Genomic DNA, 20,554 nt, shown 5'->3' with positions numbered 1-20,554 from the left:
ACTCAAATCAAAAGTTTGATTAATGTGTGAGCAATAAAACATTAAACTCGAAACATAAGAATGAGAAAATATCACAACTTGAGAGATGGGAAGATAATCGAAATCTCTCTATAGGGGTCTAGATTACTATGATTTGGACTTCTTTCTAATTAATTTATTTTTCGTGTTATATTTGATGATCATTAATTAATTAAGTTTGCTAATCAGATTAATATAATTAATTATCGAAAGAGTGTTAGAATTCTGAAAGACAATTATTTATTGTAATAGAATAAATTCCAACCGGCTACATTTTATACTATAAAACCTTATAAACATTCCATATGGGACAATATCATCTTTGATGTACAAAGACACAATATCCGTTGGCAATTGAAACTAGAAAATATACTACAACTATCCCACGTTGGTGTATAAAGAGAACTGAAATTATTATATAAGTCTCATGGGCCCCTCCTTCTATTACCAATTGATTTTAGGATGGAACTCATGGATTTATATCATGGTATTGGTATCAAGCGGATCGCCGACTGTGAGTCAAATTTAACTAACCTAACAGTATATTTGGACTGAATTGAAAAAAAAAATGATTGATCCAGCAGTATATTTAGACTTAAAATTTGAGCCAATGGTCCAACCAATAAAAAAAAAATTGGGCTAGTTATCCAACAGAGAACTGAAATCACTATGTAAGTCTCATGGGCCCTCCTCCTATCACCGATTGATTTTAGGATGGAACTCGTGATTTCTATCAATATCCTTATACAAGAAGGTCAATGATGATATATCCCTTTAGTTGTTCCATCCACCTCTACTGCTTTTAATCCTCATCAACGTTTGCGACATTTTTTGAATGGTTCGTCACATCTTCACAATTTTCCGAAGAAAACATGTTTCACTTTGCTAATAAAACTTTCATATAGGAAAATGTGAAAATAGGTAACAGAAATTAAAAAAAAAACGTCAAAAAATCTAATGCAAACAAAATGGCCCAATAAAATATAAGCCCGTGGTGGCCAAAGCCCAAATAAAAACTAGAAGAAACAGGCTTTTTTTCTAGTGTTTGTCAACTAATGTTTTTAATAAATCATGACTCCAACTGCGCAGTCAACCAAGCTCTTAGGCCATGTTTGATTGTTGGGATTCTGTCAGGAAAAATAATTTGATTTCTTAAATTTTAAATTCCTGTGTTTGTTTCAGTTTTTAATCAAACTGTGAAAATAATCAGAATCCGAGAACAAGGAAAGTCAGTACAATTTTCCAGGATTCTGAATCCTAGCTTTTCTTAGTTATTCTTTTTCCCAGTTTTAAGATTCTTACATATATAATGCAATATAGTATAGTTATTATTATTATTATTATTATTATTTAGAATGATTTAAAAATAATTTAAAATATAAATCATACTACTTAATTTTAGAAAATAAATAACTATGATTAAAATTATCATAATTATAACTTATTTTATAATAATTCATAATAATAATTAATAATTTATAAAATAATTAAAATATAATTATATAATATAAATCGTATGATAAATAATAATTATTATTTTTATAAATTAATAATTAATCAATAAAGTTATAGTGTAATTTTCATTTATTAAATTTATTCACTTATAACATCCTTAAATATTATAATTATAATACTAACTATTATTATTATTATTATTATAAATGAGTATAATATTTCAAACTATAATTATATGTATTATTTTATATTATGATAGATAATCCATATTTAAACTATGTAATAATAAATATAATAATATAATTATTATTATTTGTAATTAATAGTTTATTAAGAATTTTATATTATTATTCTTTTTTATAAATAAAAAATAATAAGTATTTTTAGTTTGATGTTTAATTAAATATAAATTTAAAATCTTGATATTTTCCAAACACAGGAAAGTAAAGTTACTAGGAATCATATTCTCGGGATTCATTTTCCCAGGAATAATTTTTCTTGCCAACTTTACTTTCTCGTCAACCAAACATGGCCTTAATTCCTATCCGATCTCTTCACAATTTTAATTTATAGAAGGGTAGTGATTTGAGACATAATGTCTCCAAGCCATAATATCTTTATGTTTTTTTGCCATAAGTATAATTTATATCTTGACTAATATATCCTTAACAATTCAATTATGGATAGTTCTAATTTAGAGTATTTTAATGTAAAGAAAGTTTTAATTAATATGGTAAATTAAAATAACGCTTAATTAATGTAACTATATATTTTTTCATTTTTGGTATATCTACAAGTTGTACGATTTTTCTCCTTTAAAATGTTTTGATTTAAAAAATTCATAATTAAAAAATTAAATCAAAGTTATGAAATGTTTACAATTAAAAATGTGAACTCAATTATTATTAATATAATATTATAAATCAAATTTTAATTATTGCATGGTAAATTCTATGAAGCTTTAAAACATTTAATAAATGAGTTAAAAATATATGTGGTAATTTTTTTGGCAGAGGTTCGCCGTAACGTTACAAAATTAAGAATTTAATATTGAAAAATAAAAAAGTTGATATTAATTTAAAAGTCAGTATTAATAAATTAGGGGAATGTTATATTGCTAACTCAATACCTAATTGCTAACTACAATTAAATAATAGCCATTAAATATTCAAATTAAGGGTTTAGATCATCAACCACGAAATGTCAATACGATCAATAAAAAACGTCAATAAAGCCATAAGATTAATTCCATAAAATATCAATAGGGGTATTAATGTCAATTAACTACATGTTTAGTTATAACTAACTTTTAAAAGAAATCCCAAAACGTTAAATTCATATAACATATATCAAATTAAAGATAATTTTATAAGGATTCCAACGATATCATACATGCATATGTTCCGACGTCAAAATTTGAAAAAAAAAACAATTTTTTTTCAATTTTTTCGTAAAGCAGAAATGTCAACATACTATATATAAGTATGTCAATATAATACATGTAGAATGTCAATATAGGCAATGGGTTAACATTCTTAAAGCATTGTGTTGACATTCTCAAAGCATTGTGTTGATATTTCCGAAACACTATATTGACATTTTCATCTAAAACCCTAATTTGGCGTTTTTTTAATCTTTTTTTATTGTATTAATAAAAACGAAAATTACACGTGGTAAATTGTAGACCACACGTTTTCTAAAATCCTATGGCCTTAAATTAGTTGTAGTTAGCAATTAAGTGATGAGTTAGCAATTAATCACTCCCCTAATAAATCATATATCAGTTTTTGATTTGATGTATGTTATAGCGCATTGAACCAATAACTCCATTTTATAAATAAAAGAAATTTTTTAACTAAATATCTTTAAGATATTAAATAAACGAGTCAAGATCATGTACTATTATTTTCTGATTTAACTAAAAAGTCTACTATTCTATTAGAAAAATTAAAAAATATTAATTATATGGAGTATCTTTAAAATATTAAATAGATGAGTTACGAGCACGTGAGTTTTTTTTTTTTTTTTTTTTTTATCTTGGTTCGACTGCAACATTTCAAAAGTTAAAAATGATAGGAAATGAAATTATGAAATTTAAATAATTAAATCATAATTATAAAATTCTTAAATCAAAACTCTCAACTCAACTAGTATTAACACATCACATATTAAATTCTAGTTTGTTTTATAATATAGTGGATCGAACTTTAATATTTTATAAAGAATATGAGAAATTATGAACTATATAACATAAAATATTAAATAGATGAGTTAAGAACATGCAATTTTATTTATTGAGGTTCAATTATAACATTTTTAAATTTATTGAGGTTCAATTATAACATTCTAAAAATTAAGAATCAATAAATTTTAAATTTTGCAAAAAAATACATTGTGAAATTTGCTCTAGAAGCTGCAAAGGGATCCGAATGGATCAAATAGGCTTTTTTAATTTACATAAAGAATTAAGCAAATTGGTGAAGAAATAATTTGTTTATGGAGAATTATAATGGGAGAGGAAGAAAATGATAATTTGTTTATAGAAAATTATAATTGGAGAAAAGGAAAATAAGAATTTTTTATAAACATATAAATAGAAAAGAAGAGAGAGAGCTAGACAACTAAGGAAATATTAAAATGTAATTAAATGTTAGGCACTTAATTTAACAAAGTTATTAATACACTCACAATACATTCCTTACTTAAAAGCAAGAGGAGCGTTCATTATTATAAGGGTAAAATAGTATTTATGTATAAAATAAATTTAATTATAAATCTAATATAATCTTAAATTACCCTTTTAACCCTATTATGGCAATGTCATTATGTCCCCAAGACATTTTTCTTTATGGAAATGGATTCATACAATTTTCACTCTCATCATATGGACATGCTACTACAGTACTACTAAACACTTGATTGTTTAACACTAACAAAAACTCTCTGCCTATCTCTCGTTCAATAGGATTGAGATCTACAATGACTCATAGTTACTGCCACAAAGACACAAACTATACCTTTTATTGGAGACGTCATTTTTGTTAGGAATCCACATAATTGGAATTGGATTAACATAATAAAATATAAGTAGCACAATAGAGGATTTAAACCGACACATGGAGTCGGCTGTTGATGCATCAAATTATTTTGGCTTAAACATTCCGCAAAGGAGGGTTTCTTCATTCTAAAGTCATACAATGTGCCTCTAATTAATGTTAATTGAATTTGCAAAAGCTAAATTTTAATCAACGCCTACAATCCTGCTTATATATTATACTATATGCTAGTACCTATATAGTACCCTTACCAACGGTGCAAGTATAAGAATCAAAATGCAATTTGCCCTGTTTTTAAGAGGTAAAACTAATTGGATGGTTGTGAGTTTAAAAAGACCATGCAAATACTTTATGTCTAAATTTAAAATCTGACATGAATGTAGCAATAAATCAAATTCTACTATATATATACACCATAATAATTTCTTTTGTGAATATAGACATTCCTGTTTGAATTAGGAATTTAGGAGTAGTATACATGTGTAAGTACTAAAAATTCCTGCCACCTATTCACGATATTATGTTGAGTTTCACGAATCACGATGTGGGAATCACAAGTGATAGGTAAGAGTTGACAACTTGACATTAAAAACTTATTAAATTAAATTAGGTAGACAAAGAAATTGTTAGTTTCCAGTTAAACTAAACCTTAATGAGCATGGGCGGATGCAGGAAAAAATGACTGTAAGGGCTGGACTCCGCTATATTCTCTTCGTCTTCTAAAAGTAGAAACTCTTTACTTTTTGGTCCATTCTAAAAATAGAAACTTTCTATTTCAGGAAATGTCTTTTCTACAATAAGATGAGACTCACTTTCCATTAACACACTTTTCTTTCTATCTCTATCTTACTTTACCAATTTCGCATTAAAACTCGTATCGTTTTAAAAAAATTTATTTTTACGGGAAGGAATGAGTATATTTTTCATAATCAAATATAATACTCCATATACATATATATAAAATATTATATAATGCAAAAACCGCAATCACAACAACCGTAAAAAATGCATATATATATTTAGTATGAACTAGTCCAAAATATATCTAATACTCCCTCCATCCTCAGTTACTTGAGTCGTATTCCATTTTGGGTTGTCCCAAGTTATTTTAGTTATTTTCTCTTTTTGACTAAAAACAAAGCATCTAATCACACCTACTTTATTCTTTCTTTTACTTTACCCTCTTTCATCTATCATACTTTATTCTCTCTTCTACTTTATTTAATTCACTAAATTCAACTTTCTTAAATCTCGTGCCGAAAAGAAACGCCTCAAGTAACGTGGGACGGAGGGAGTAAAAAAGTCAAAAAGAACATGTCGTAGCTGTGTTTGACATTTGAAGCGGTGGCAACTGAATTCTACTTGTTCTTATCGATTGAAAATTTTGCATGATTTATTCGTTATCAATCGTTAAAAACAGGCCCTTGTCAATATTCACAATTAAACTGTCATTCATCCACTCGTCTGTTCAATCGAATTTGCAAGTCAGTATAGACAATCACATATGGAGAATTTAATAAAAATTAGCTACTAATATATCAAGATTTGACAAAAATTTCAAAATTCAAACCATAGGATTAAAAAAATAAAATTCAACTTCAAAATAACTATTGTTATAACATTTTTACAAACTTGCAACTATTCTCTTAAAATTTTAAAAAATAATTTAATTATTTGAAAAAAAACGTTGCCCGCTTATAAAATTGAGAGCGCTTTTATTACTCCACTTTCAAAAGTAAAAACGTGTCAAATCAATTAATAGGTATTAGTTTGACTTTTTCTGTTTTTATAATTACTCATCTTCTGCCAAAGAAGGATCCTCACATCTTGCGCCATTGTTATACTCAATGTTTTAAAAATCGGACCGGACAGTGAACCGGTGAGGCTACTGGTTCACGATTCAATCGGTTCAACCGGTTCAATCACTGATCGAACCGTTCTACTGTTACAAATTATATATAATATATAAAATATATTCAATTTCAATGAATGATATAATTTATAAATTTTTTATCAATAAATATAATTAAATGTACAAATTACAAGTTAGTATGGATAAAATTTTTAATATTTTAGATATAAAAAAAGATAATTCATAATAATTCAAAAAAATTATATGATAAAATATATAAATAAATATTATTGATTAATTAGTTTTGACGAATATATACTATATAGTAAATAATTTATTATAAACCTTAGGTATAACTACTTATATTTACATACGTATCTATATTATACAAATAATAGTTAATTTTAGTAAAAAAGAGTAAATTTTAGATGATAAATATATTATCATATTAATACCTACTCACTATAATATAAATTTAAACTTAAATGATTAGTTTGAGTAAATATAAAAAATTATTTTAATATAATAATAACTAATGTTCATGTTATTAACAAGAAATGCTTGTGGTGGAGTGGTAATGGACTTGGTCTCTTGACCAAGAGGTCATGAGTTTGACCCCCACCAAAAGCACTTATTTTACAAAAATTTTAAACAATGAATTAAACCGGTTTTCGGTTCCCGGCTAGACCGGTTCGATCGGCCGATTTCGGCGGTTCGCGGCGGCTCAACATGCAGGCGGTTTTATAGAGAGAACCGGACCGGATCACCAACCGGTTCGCGGCCGAACCGGTCGAACCGGCCGGTCCGGTCCGATTTTTAAAACACTGGTTATACTTCTCTGTAATTTTTTTACTTTTTCCTTCTTTAATTTTAGTCCCTTAGAGTTACTCATTTCAAGATAATTTCTTCTTTAGTAGTATTATTTGATAAGGGCTTAACATGAATCTCTACAATTTTGAAAAATTTGAAAGAAGGAAATATAAAAAAAAAAAAATTGGGTAAGGGCTTAAGCCCTACCCTCTGTCCTAGTGTGTCTGCCCCCATTAATGAGTTTATAAGAGTGTCCACTATAGGGGAGCCGTGGCCGGGCCACGGGAGAGCCGCGAGCCGCGGCTTCCTATAGTGACTGGGGTGGGCAGCCGCGGCAGGGGGGGTGGACACGGGAGCGCCACGATCGTGGCCCGGCCGCGGCTCTTGGGCGGGAGCCGTGGCCCTCCTATTGTATTGGCCACGAGCCGTGGCTGAGCCGCGGCTCTCCATATTTTTTGATTTTTTTTTTGTTTAATTCTATAAGTATACACATTTTTTTACCTCGTTCCTGCACAAATTCTATAAATATACCCGTTTTTAATTAAAATATACACAAAATGAAAAAAATAAATTATTTGGTGGCTTGGGCATGTCCACTATAGTGTAAAACATGGGCGTTGGTGGCCCGGTCACGATTTTATGGCTTGGCCACGTTTTGTGGCTTGGCCCGGCCAACTATAGTGGATACTCTAAGTCTCTATCTAAGGTGATCTGATTAATATACTGAAGAGGAATTCAGCTTTTCATCTGACAACATATATAATACTCCCTATGTTGCATAATAGTGGAGACATTTCTTTTCGGCACAGAGATTAAAAAAAATTATGTTAAGTGAGTTAAGTAAAGAAAGAATAAAGTAGGAAAGAAAAAGGTTGGGAGATGAAGAAATAATAAAGTAAGTGAGAAGAAATTCGTTGACTTTTACTAAAAAATAAAATGACTCTACTAATATATGGAATGTACCAAAATGACAAAATGACTCCACTACTATGAAACGGAGAGAGTACTCACTAGCCATTGTTCTAAGAAGTCGCTGATTTACATATATAATATACACTGGCCAATGTTCTATTCGACATGATATTTTATACAGTTTTATTTTATGAGTTAAATAGAGAAAAAAATAATGTAGTGATAATGATATTTTAAATTTAAGAAAATACTTATATCAATTAGAGTAGATCGTCTCAAAAAGAAAATTGACACACTCAAAATGGCTAACCACTTAATTAATAAGTGGGAGAAAGAGAATATTAATTAATAACCACTTAAAGTGGCTAAGTAACTATATAGAGGAGCCATTCACAAACATTAACCCAACACAACAATAAAAAAAATATGCTCCTTCAGTGACACATTTTGTTTTTTTTTAATATCTCATTCTAATTTACACATTTTTTTAAAATAGATCATAATTTGCTCTCATACTTTATTCTCTCTCCACTAACTCACAAAATAAAACTATATAAAATTTCACATGGGACATAAAATGCTCCATTTAGATAAGACAGAGGAATACTTAAATATAATATGGAGTATAGAGTTTCCAATGAATAAGAAGTTATATGCAAAATGCATTTCCAGAAAATATACATTTGCCTGGAAAAAGTGGTACATAACCGTACCAAAGGATTTGGCTTTTATCTTAAGTAATGATAAGAATAGGTCCCTTTTATAAGGAAAATCCTCGAGGCCATTAAATTACTTTCTTGAGAAACTATGAAATATATGATATCTGGATGATAAATTGGAGTTTGAGTTAAATTTTAAATTACGTTATCAAGTGATAGTTTGTTTAAATTTCCGGAAATGCTCAAGTGATCAAATAATTGTTAATAAAGAAATACGATATTTACTCAAAATCTAAGATATTCAGATATTTGGCACGGGTAGGTACCTGATTCCGCACAGGGGTGTATTCGTCTTTTCAGGGAGTCCACAGAGGTAGATCAACGACTATTTAGGGAGCTACCCGCTCTCTTTGCATTCAGCAAAATTCATTTCACATTCCACAGATCTCACTCCCTCGTCTCTCGGAAATCTCAACGCGCGATCTACAGGTAAACCTCATCATTTCGAATTCACAACTTCATTTTTTTCTTAGATTGTAAATCTCTCTCATTATGTGTGAACATCACCACCCACAATTGTGTCGGTGGAGGTTTTGTCTCTCCGTCTAAGTTTAATTCGTTGATGAATGAGTGTCGATCAACTTTATCGATTCTTTTTTATGGTTTAATTTATGTCGGTTGTATCTGATCTGATCCGGTAATGTCTAGCGGTTTGCTTGATTATAGTGATTTGAGGTTTAACTCAATTGATCTCTTGTTTATTTCGGTCTTTACTTCTATACTCACTGAATTTTGTTAGATCTCGTGATTTTCTTCAAGTAGGAAATATAGTTTTAATTTTCCTTGTGTTATGGTTTAACGTGAATTCAAAGTATTGGTTTGCATAGCTTATTCCGTGTAGTACACTTTGTTGGTCTGGTAGACCGTAGATCTATCCAAAATTGTTGTAGTTTAACTTGTAGAATTACTGAGCATTTGTAAGATCTCTGTTTCATGACAACATTGTGATCTTTAGGTGTCAGTGGTACTGGTACTTCTTGATCTGAGTTATCCAAATCAGATCAGATTAGCCAAGTACTTTGATGTTATGCTGTATTCGTTCTCATGGATTATGAACCAAAAGAATAAGCTTTATGGTCATAACTTTTTTCAAACTACTAGAATCAGAATCTGGGAAGTCTTTGCCTACATTGTCATTTATTTTCAATACTATTCTCAGTTGCTCTTGGTACTAGAGCTAAATTTTGTCAGGTTAATGCATTCCACTTTCTTCTTGGTGCTGTTATAATTATGACTTTCAATGGTCAGGAATTTTCTGTTGATCTGATAGGTCATATTCCATTTCACGAGGGTTCTCTAAAAACTAGTTCAAATTTCCCTTATGAACAGCCTCTGCCTGAAATATAGCCTTCAGTTATGGTGATTCTTTGCATTTACATAGATCAGGTGGCATAATGTCTGCATGCAATTTTTTCAGGGAACCATAACAAGGGAAAGAATGGTGAAGATCTGCTGTATTGGAGCTGGATATGTGGGAGGCCCTACAATGGCCGTGATAGCACTCAAGTGCCCTGATATTGAGGTGGCTGTTGTTGATATTTCTGTCCCTCGCATCACTGCCTGGAATAGCGAAACACTTCCTATATATGAGCCAGGACTTGATGAGGTAGTGAAGCAGTGCCGGGGCAAGAACCTATTCTTCAGCACAGATGTGGAGAAACATGTGTTTGAGGCTGACATAGTATTTGTGTCAGTCAACACTCCCACTAAGACTCGGGGTCTTGGAGCTGGCAAGGCTGCAGATTTGACATATTGGGAAAGTGCAGCACGTATGATTGCTGATGTATCTAAATCTGACAAAATCGTGGTTGAGAAGTCTACGGTTCCGGTCAAAACTGCTGAGGCCATCGAAAAAATCTTGACACATAACAGCAAGGGAATTAATTATCAGATCCTTTCTAACCCAGAATTCCTTGCTGAGGGGACTGCAATTAAAGATCTTTTCAACCCAGACAGGGTTCTCATTGGAGGCAGGGAAACACCAGAAGGGAACAAGGCAGTTCAAGCACTTAAGGATGTTTATGCACATTGGGTTCCTGAAGATCGCATCCTCACCACTAACTTATGGTCAGCAGAACTGTCAAAGCTTGCCGCAAATGCATTCTTGGCCCAACGTATTTCATCAGTGAATGCAATGTCAGCTCTATGTGAAGCCACCGGAGCAGATGTTTCACAAGTGGCATATGCTGTTGGAACAGACTCCAGAATTGGCCCGAAGTTCCTCAATGCCAGTGTTGGTTTTGGTGGTTCCTGCTTCCAGAAGGACATTCTGAACTTGGTTTATATTTGTGAGTGCAATGGTCTCCCTGAGGTTGCAGAATACTGGAAGCAAGTAATCAAGATCAACGATTACCAGAAGAACCGATTTGTCAACCGACTTGTCTCATCCATGTTCAACACAGTTGCCAACAAGAAAATTGCCATCTTGGGTTTCGCTTTCAAGAAGGACACTGGTGATACTAGAGAGACTCCTGCTATTGACGTCTGCAAAGGACTCCTGGGGGACAAGGCCCAACTCAGCATCTATGATCCTCAGGTCACCGATGAGCAGATCCAGAGGGACCTCTCAATGAACAAGTTCGACTGGGACCACCCCCTTCACCTTCAGCCAATGAGCCCGACCACAGTGAAGAAAGTTCACACCGTCTGGGATGCCTATGAGGCTACCAAGGATGCACATGCCGTCTGCATCCTGACTGAATGGGATGAGTTCAAGAAGCTTGACTTCAAGAGGATATACGACAACATGCAGAAACCCGCATTTGTTTTCGACGGAAGGAACGTTGTCGATGTCGAAAAGCTCAGGGAGATTGGTTTCATTGTTTACTCAATCGGCAAGCCACTGGATGCATGGCTGAAGGACATGCCTGCTGTTGCCTAAATGTCATCAGAGCGTTGGACGAGATGCTTTGTGTTGGAGCTGGAGAAGTACAATTTATTCTTTGCTTCTTATGTTGTCGTTTATATATTGAATCTGTCTTGGTTTTTGTGTCTAGCACTCTGTAGTAAGAAGGTTCTCACATTGTATCATTGATGGTATTACTTTTGTATTCTACCGATCTTCTCCTGATAGGCCTATCACTTGTGATGTTAGGTTGCACTTTTATCTTATGTAACGTACTGTGCTTCCAAGTTTTTATGTAACGCCGAAATTCGGATTCTGTATCTTATGGTGCTTCCATAGTAGTTTTAAATAAATTTTAACTATTGATTTGGTATTAGAGACTTGGAGAAGTGTTGTGTTCTGTTGTGTTGGGTAAATAACATTGGAAGTATTTTCAAATAGAGGGATGAAGGGATGAGAAGTGAGATAATGTTGTTAGAGGTAAGTGAAGGGTGGAAAGAGGAGGATTGCAATGTACCCAAAGAATTGAGGTTAGTTTTATTACTTATTCTTACTTATTATTGTATTTTAACAAGGCAAATCTCATAGAAAAATCTAATTTGTAGCTTACGGACTCTAACTAGTGAATCAGATCGGCTTGAACCCACCAGGCCTAAGGGTTTTGCTGGTTCGCCATGAAAATAATCTCTGCAAATCTTTGGGTGCCGAGAGTACTAAGTTTCTTAATGTTAGTGTTGGTAATGTCTTTGGTAATATTAGTGTTTGTAATGCCTTATGTACTAAGCATGCTAGATTATCACTTGAGCTATTTGTCGGATGTTGATTCATAGAAGTGGATGGATTGCATCAGCGGTACCCGCCTGTGGTTTTTTGAGGTCTTTCTTTCCCATCTATATCTCAATCTTTATAGTTCCTTCCTTGTATATATGGAATGTGGATACTTATTATTCCCTTTATTTTACTATTCTGGGTTTTAAATTGATTATTAGGGAGACGATCGGGGCCAAAGCTTGTTTATGATTCTATTCTACGTCTGGTTTACTCTTCACTTCTCTAAACTTGATCATATACTACTAGTGTTGCTATTGACTGATTTAATCTATCTTGGAAAGTTGAAACATCTTTTATTGTTTCTACTATGACTGGGGCTCATTAAGAACTTTGTTTAAATGCCTAATCAGCTGAAATCTTACAAAATCCATGATAATCTGACATAATACCGAATAGTGTGTAGATGAGTTTGCTTTAATAAGTGTTCCATAACGACTCTATTCTGCCTCTCCTTAAATAGTTAGTACATCTCTTCATAATTTCACCAACCTTACTGTCACTCTTTATTTTATTGTAGGTTGATAATATCATGGAATGGAGATTATATCATACTTGTTATTCAACAACGAATTACATATAGCTTACATCAACACATATCTCAAATATTTTACTAGATTTGCTGTCTCCCCATTAATATCTAAAACATTGGCTCTGGCTCTGGCTCTGGCTCAAATATGTATTTTTCTGCAGTGTTGGATACATTGCATTCTCGGAATCTTGCTTCATGCCTACGGATGTGGATGTGGATGCGGATGCATATGCATGTTTCTTTTAAGACATGCTAATAAATGTAGTGTAAATGTAAGTTACATGCATTCATTATGTATTGCTTATATATATAATTGTTGCACACCCTTATTTTTGCATCATTTTCTTTTTTTTGAATTCTAGCAAGATAGGATGTCTCTGAAGTTATTCCTATTTTGAAACTCTTTTGGCTGAACAGATTGAGAGGGTCTGAAAGAGAGATAAGAAGTACGTAATGAATAAACATTTTGGAGCCAGTGCAGTCCCCAAGTCCAATAACAGAGATGATTCACCGTCTCGAGGCTGAACCAGAGGTAATTAATTGTGGTGTCAATATCTATATTTATTTGTGAAAATGCTTTAGAATGGTCTACATATACAAATTGCATACTGCTTCTTTTCCAGCTAATGAAATTTGCCTGAGCTAAATGGTAGTACTATGAATTATATTATCTGCCAATAACCAGCCCCATAAATGGAACTTAATTGGCTTCTTATACTCGAACTAATAAATTTGTTAAGTTTATTTTGAACTTGCACGTTCTTGAACAGGGGCATCTTCTTGCTATTTGGAAGTATATGGACAAGGCCTTGGCATCAGGTGGAGTTTGATTCCCCCACCCCCCTCATATTATATGGAGTAAGTACAATCATATTAATCAATATCACATTTATTAAATCATTTCATACAAATATTTCTCACTCACTCAAACTCGATTTTATGTAAATTAATACTCCTGCTACCGATTATCACAAAAATTAACTTTTAGTTGTTTGGTGGTGAACTTTTGAAAATTTAACCCTCGAAATCATATTTCCAAGATCGATAAATGAATGCAGTAATTATATAGGTTAGCAAGAGTCATGTGAATATAGTAAGCACATGATATATAGTACTTGTGTTTTTGGCTTCCTGCATAGCCTAATCATAATAATATGTGATGCTTATAACAAGACACACACAGAGAGAGAGAGAGAGAGCAATGAAGTTTTGGAGGTATACATGCATGATGCTATTATAGTCCGTGAATAATGGAACATTAATGTAGTCTTGGCATTTCCATTGTGTCATCATATATGTACCTAATATGAGCTGGCTGTCATGCTATATTTACTCTTCCTCATTTTTTTACACTAAATTTTATTTTATTTTAGCCTACGAATGTTCTGTAAACCCAGATAATTAAGAAATTTTAAAGTCGTGTTACAGTGGAGTTAATTCAAACCAAGATGTTCAACCTCAAATAAGAAACATAACTTCTAGAATTCCGATTTCTTACTATCAGTCTATCACCATCAATTCGGCCTCTTCATATGTTTAGTCCTTTGATGTAGGCACGAGCAATCAATTTTACTTTATTGCTTAAAAAAGATATGTAGATGCATATGTTGCGGTAAGAATTGATGTGTTTGATTTGACCCCATTAACGCCCTCATTCACTTTGGTTCATGGAATCAAAATTAAGTTTTGGTGAGATTTTTTATTTTTACATGAATATTGTCTTAGGGTATCAAGCCACTGGTGACGGGGAAATGGGACCCAACCGCAAAAGTTGGGGTTTGGTCTGGCCCCACGTGTTGCGCTGAATGGGACAAAGGCCCAATGGCCCATGCAGCGCCTCGTAGTGTGGCGGGTCCTGAACTCCGTCCAGGAAGGGGTCTAGTGCGGTCATACCGCATGTTGCGGCACACCCGACCGCACCGCAAGCCGCAAGGTGGGATGGGGATGGGTTGAGGGGGTTAGTTTATTTTAATTCTAAAATTTTATCTATAAATACATATACATACACAATTCATTTACCATTTCATTCCAAAGCATATTCTTAACCTCATAATTTTTCAAGTTATTATCTTAAATGGATCCCTACAATTGTGATATCAATTTCGATCCCACCACGCAACAAGATGTCGGCAATAATGTTCGGGAAATGGATTGGGATCCGGCTACTCCAACGAGTTGGATATCGAGCCGAATAAACGTCTTAATTTGTTGACATGGTTAGACGAGAGCCTGTATCATGTGTTCACTGTCAACGTCAAATACTACAACGTCTCCGACATATGACCATCAAAGCCTATGACTAAAGAAAAGGGGAGGACGGTGCCTTCAACTGAACGGAGCGCAAAGAAGTACTCTCTCCGTCCGCCATTAGGAGTTCCAGTTCACTTTTACTATAAATGGTAAGTTGACCTCACTTTTCACTATCTAATTCTCCTCACATTTCATTATAAGACTAATAAATAAAAGCAGGTCTCACATTCCACTATCTTTTTCCATTCACTTTTCTTTGCATTTCTTAAAATTCGTGTCGAACTCAAATAGGACTGCTAATAGCGGACGGAAAAAGTACTTTGTTAGGAAGATCTGATCCTGAACAACAACCATAGAATCACATTTTTTCGGGAGAAGGTTTCCAAACAATACATAAAATTGAAGGTGATGTTGGTTTCTAGATACAAGAGATAACCCCTGGCGGAGCTACGGTGGGGCAAGGGCCCCCAGCCATTTGACTTTATAGTATAATAAATATATTCAGATTTATAATTATAAAATGTTGTAGCTTAATGACAACCTATCACAGCAATAAGATCATATAATTGTGCGAAGTGTGTGGTTCGTTTCTCTCCCACGCCTTCTTTTTAAAATATTTGCCCAATGTTCATTTCATGTCAAATCATTCTACTACATTATATATGTGCTATGTTTATCCAATAATTTTTTAAAAAAATTTACCCAATGCTATATTTCTAATTCATGACTTTTAATGGTTATAGGTAAAATTCTTTTTAAGGGCATCAAAAAAGTTCTTACACCAATTATTCTCCATTAGATAAAAAATTTGCTTGATATGCATTCATTTCTAAAATGTAAATGATGAAAAAAGGCAAAACATAAAAGGGTCTTCATACGACTAATTTTGATGAAAAAGTCATCGAGAGATACCTACAACTATGAACAGTGGCATAGCTAAATTTTTTTTTCTTTTTGGACCCCCACCGCAAAATTTCTGGCTCCGCCACTGGAGATAACCCGGACGTAATACAACCCAAAAGAAGGAATACAGGAAAAAGAAACTGAAACGAAATTACAATGATGAATTCAAAACGATAAACCTTAAAACAGTATGAGCCAAGTCGAGGAGGTCTCTGTCTGCAAGACGAGATATGCCCTGTTTGTGTTCTCGAATTGACGTGTATTCCCCAAAGATAAATCGGCTTTCGTCTCTGATGAAGCAGCACCGCTATCAGCAGAGTTCCGACGAACTAGATGGAGGCGAGGGCAGAGCTTCGACAAAAGAACAATGCATAAAAGAGAAAGAGAGAGAGAGCTTATGAATGCGGAGAATGCGTTGAATGTAGTCAGAAGATGCATGGAAGGGTCAACACAGCCTTGATGGTTGTCATCATTGCGAGGTTTTAACTGCCAGGCGTTACAAGCTGTTGGTGGTCCAAAACGAATTAGAATAGCTTGGGGCCAAGCCCAAGCACCGAGCCCAACGACCAGGCTCAAAGAACAGTCCAAAGACCAATTGCCAAGATGCAAGGACAAGGGCTCGTGGCTTGAGGCTACGGCGGCTTGCACGCGCGCGCGTGTGGGCTCTATAACCCATCTTAGTCCACTATAATTATTACATGTAATAACTCTTCTTATTAATAGTTTAATAAGGTTACCACTTCCAATGTGGGATAATTATCTCTCTTAATTAATCTCATAGCTTCTCTCATAGCTCATTTAATTAGCTCGCAATTTGCCCAACTTTAATCCGTTATTTCTCAAGAACCGGGAATCGGATTTGAGAAAATGAATACACCACGATCATCTACTCTAAACATAGAGCGACGCTGTATCATTTAATTTCACAAAATTAAATGTCTTGTTAAATTTATTCTTGGTCAAAACCCTTTGATCGGGCACGTGATTCCAACAACTGACGGTGGCACAAAGATGTGATTTATGATAGTGTTGATTAGTGGAGTATGTACTAATCAAGTCACAGTAGCCAACCAACAACATTGAATGAGGAGCAATCATAAACCAACCTTGAGTACTTACTACTATAACACCAAACAAAATGGCATCAAATAGAAATAACAAACGTGCGACAACATTGTCATGTATTGCTAGATTGTCCAAGCGAAACAACATGTGATTGTACTGAAAAACTTCTATCTTTCACCTAAAAAGTTTTACGTACCCATCATTTTTTAATTACTCTCCGACATATCTTTAAACTTTCACATGTTAGCTTTAAGTACAAATCAGCTTACATCTCATGTCTCCCTTGCCAACAAAGTAAAACTCAAAGGGAGCATAGTACTATCAATAATGTGGTCATTTATATTCTTTGAATAATCTTTCTATATTTTTTCCCAACCCTATGAAATATTAAGATAATTGTCATATCTTGTTTCTTTCTTGTTGATCAGGAAAGTATATATCGAGGGTAACATGCGTTTGTAATTAATTGATTGCCATGCAACAGGGATGAATCCCAAGAAATGATAGAACTACTAACTTGATAAATGGTAACTGTGTGCAGAGATTGTCGAATGTTGACCCAAGATTCAATTTTTTTCATTGTGGCCCCCAACCCTATTTTATGATACTTTATGGACAAATATGAAAAGTATGCTTCTCATCTACTCCCTCCGTCCACGAATAAGAGTCTCATTTTTCCATTTTAGTCCGTCCATGAATAGGAGCCCCGGTTACCATAAATGGTAAAGAGATCCTAAATTCAACTCATTCCACTCACATATAACTCATATTTCACTAACTTTTTTCCACCCACTTTTCTTAACATTGTTTAAAACTCGTGCCAGATAGAAATAGGTCTCATATTCGTGGACGGAGGGAGTAATTAAGAAGAATTATTGGATCATTAAATTGACTAATTTAACTGAAATCTTTAAATCCCAACAATATACAATCACAATTATAGACTAAAATGCTAGTAACGACATTCAATTAACCATTACTTATATTGTTATTATGTTTGTTATGCAAATTGTTGTTAGGGCTTAGCAGTTTAGGGATTATTTTAAATCTAGTCCAATTTTTTGTGATTTTGGAATTTAGAATTCAGTTCCCTTCAATTTTGTGATCTAAAATATAAAACTGAAACGAACAGAATAAAAATTCCACATTCTTGACTCACGCATTGTGAAATTATTTCAATGATTTTTTTAAGTTAAAGGTTGTTATATTTTGTATATTTTCAGTGTCGGCCAGTGCTTATATAAATAAGGGTTAATTATAATTTATGATGGAACTTTGGAGCCGGTTGAAAAATTGATGAGACTAACTAGAGCACATGCTTGCCTTGCATTGAATTCATTTAATAATAGCATAATTACTAGGGAATCAAATATACCTTTCATTAGGGATCTCTTGCCTGGTGGACGGTGGTGATCGATGGCTTGCTACTCTCACAACGTATTCTAGCTTAGATATTCTAGTATTGCTCTGATTTGATAAGTTGATGATGCCTAAATATAATTCGGTACTTATAAAATTATTTTCAAATGCTTGGTATTATAGTTAACTTATCACGTAAGTCGGTTGCGTTATATTATTAACTTTTTAAGTTGTTAACTCTGCTAACTCAACAACGCAATGTATTAAAAATGTCAATACGATGACATTATAATTTCAACACAATATATATTAAAATGTCAACAAAATTATGTGTTGATGTATTAATGTCATCATGTTGACATTTTTAATACACTGCGTTGATGAATTAGCAACTTAAGAAAGTTAGCAATTGATCACACCCTCATATAAGCCTGTGTTATCCTCTATGACCCATCCAAGTCCGCAATTTTTTTTCCTCAAAATACAAGGATATGTATCTCACAAATTTGGTCGGATAGCATTTTTGCCTCATTTCTTGTTTACCAAACAACAACGAAAAATCCACATCTTTCTTATCTTACTTTGCACTTCTTATATCACATCTTTCTTATCAAACTAGTGTGGACTCTACTCTATTAAATCTATACAAATTGGGTGGAGAAAGAAAATGAATCTGACATTGAGAATACTATCAAAATTTAAACCAGTATTATGATCTGATGTTGGGCATGTACAGAAGAATGATGATCCTCAATTTTCAAGAATTTCGTAGGATGACTTCTGAAAATTCATCACATGTTGATTCTTGAAGTTGACCTGCACTAGAATAGGGGTGGTTCGGTACGGTATACCGTACCGGGAGTGCCATACCGTATACCGTACCGAAAGTTACGGTATGACAAAAACCATACCGATACCGTACCGTAAGTTTCGGTATACCGGAAATTCGGTATGGCAGTTTTTCATATCGTTACCATACCGTGTTATCGGTATACCGTACCGCATTTCGGTATACCGTACTTTTGCGGTATACCGAACTGCGATATGACATTCCCAGTGGCGTATCAAGGATTTTCGATTTGGGGGTACGATAAATAATATGGGAGTTTTCAAATCCAGACAATCCTTTTCATTCTCTTGAATATAAATATCCTGTATAAATGCGAATATAATGACTAAAGAAGAAAACATATAATTGCTCACAAATTTAATCTTTCAATTGCTCTAACAAACATGAAGATAGTAATACATTTATTTTTTCAATTGTTTGGGTAAAACTAAAGATAAACATAGTTTTAATAAAACAAGATCTGAAAAAGAAGTATTAAAAGGCTATACAACTTTTAATTGTTTGAATAAAACAATACATAAATAGAAAAGTAAATAAATTGTTTTAACAAAACAAAAGAGAAAAAGAATTGAAATAAGTAACATAATGGAGTAAAACTTTCAATTAATTACAATAGAGTAAAGCAGGAAAAGAGGGTAAAGAAATCAAAACAAAAAGTAAAAATTTGAAATTATCTGCAGCAAGAGGAATTGAACTCTGAGTCTGTGTGTTAAAAATTCAGAGCAGAACCACTAGACCAAAACGCTTTCTTGGAAAAATGGCTTAATACATGGTATTAGTATGCTAATTTGGGGGTACAGTTGCACCCCCTTGCACCAAGCTGGATACGCCCACCTGGACATTCCGATATATCATTATACCGTTATACCATTATACCGTGAAAAAATCTATTATATCCAAAATATTAAAAAAAAATTTAGTTTTAGACTACTTCAAAAATAGGGTTCCCAATTTTGATTCTTTTATTTTTGTATAATAAAAGTTCTTATTTTTTAAAATTTAGTTTAAATATAACATATATAAATATATATTTATATATTATATATAATATCAATCGGTATACCGGTATACCACGGTATACCGAAGCATCGGTATATACC

At 32.9% G+C, this 20,554-nt stretch overlaps 1 protein-coding gene and 1 long non-coding RNA gene across 2 annotated transcripts; both read left to right on the top strand.

The window, feature by feature from the left end:
• Positions 1-9,143: 9,143 nt before the first annotated feature.
• LOC125188621 (UDP-glucose 6-dehydrogenase 1) lies at positions 9,144-11,987 on the top strand. The gene is made up of 2 exons (XM_048085573.1): positions 9,144-9,251; positions 10,240-11,987. The coding sequence occupies exon 2, from the start codon at positions 10,261-10,263 to the stop codon at positions 11,701-11,703; it is 1,443 nt and encodes a 480-aa protein (XP_047941530.1). The 5' UTR covers positions 9,144-9,251; positions 10,240-10,260; the 3' UTR covers positions 11,704-11,987.
• Positions 11,988-12,498: 511 nt separating this feature from the next.
• On the top strand, positions 12,499-14,977 carry LOC125186775. Its single transcript, XR_007170500.1, has 5 exons — positions 12,499-12,542; positions 13,189-13,299; positions 13,445-13,559; positions 13,798-13,885; positions 14,753-14,977. It is a non-coding gene; the product is annotated as an uncharacterized LOC125186775 (long non-coding RNA).
• The last annotated feature ends 5,577 nt before the right edge of the window (positions 14,978-20,554 follow it).

The sequence above is a fragment of the Salvia hispanica genome, chromosome 5 (genome assembly GCF_023119035.1).
Source record: "Salvia hispanica cultivar TCC Black 2014 chromosome 5, UniMelb_Shisp_WGS_1.0, whole genome shotgun sequence".
Taxonomy (NCBI): Eukaryota; Viridiplantae; Streptophyta; class Magnoliopsida; order Lamiales; family Lamiaceae; genus Salvia; species Salvia hispanica.
Note: the sequence above shows the minus strand (reverse complement) of the source record. Positions and strands in the feature narration are given on the sequence as shown.

Coding starts and splice junctions, on each gene's coding strand:
- LOC125188621 (XM_048085573.1), top strand. CDS start 10,261: ATGGTGAAGATCTGCTGTATTGGAGCTGGATATGTGGGAGGCCCTACA.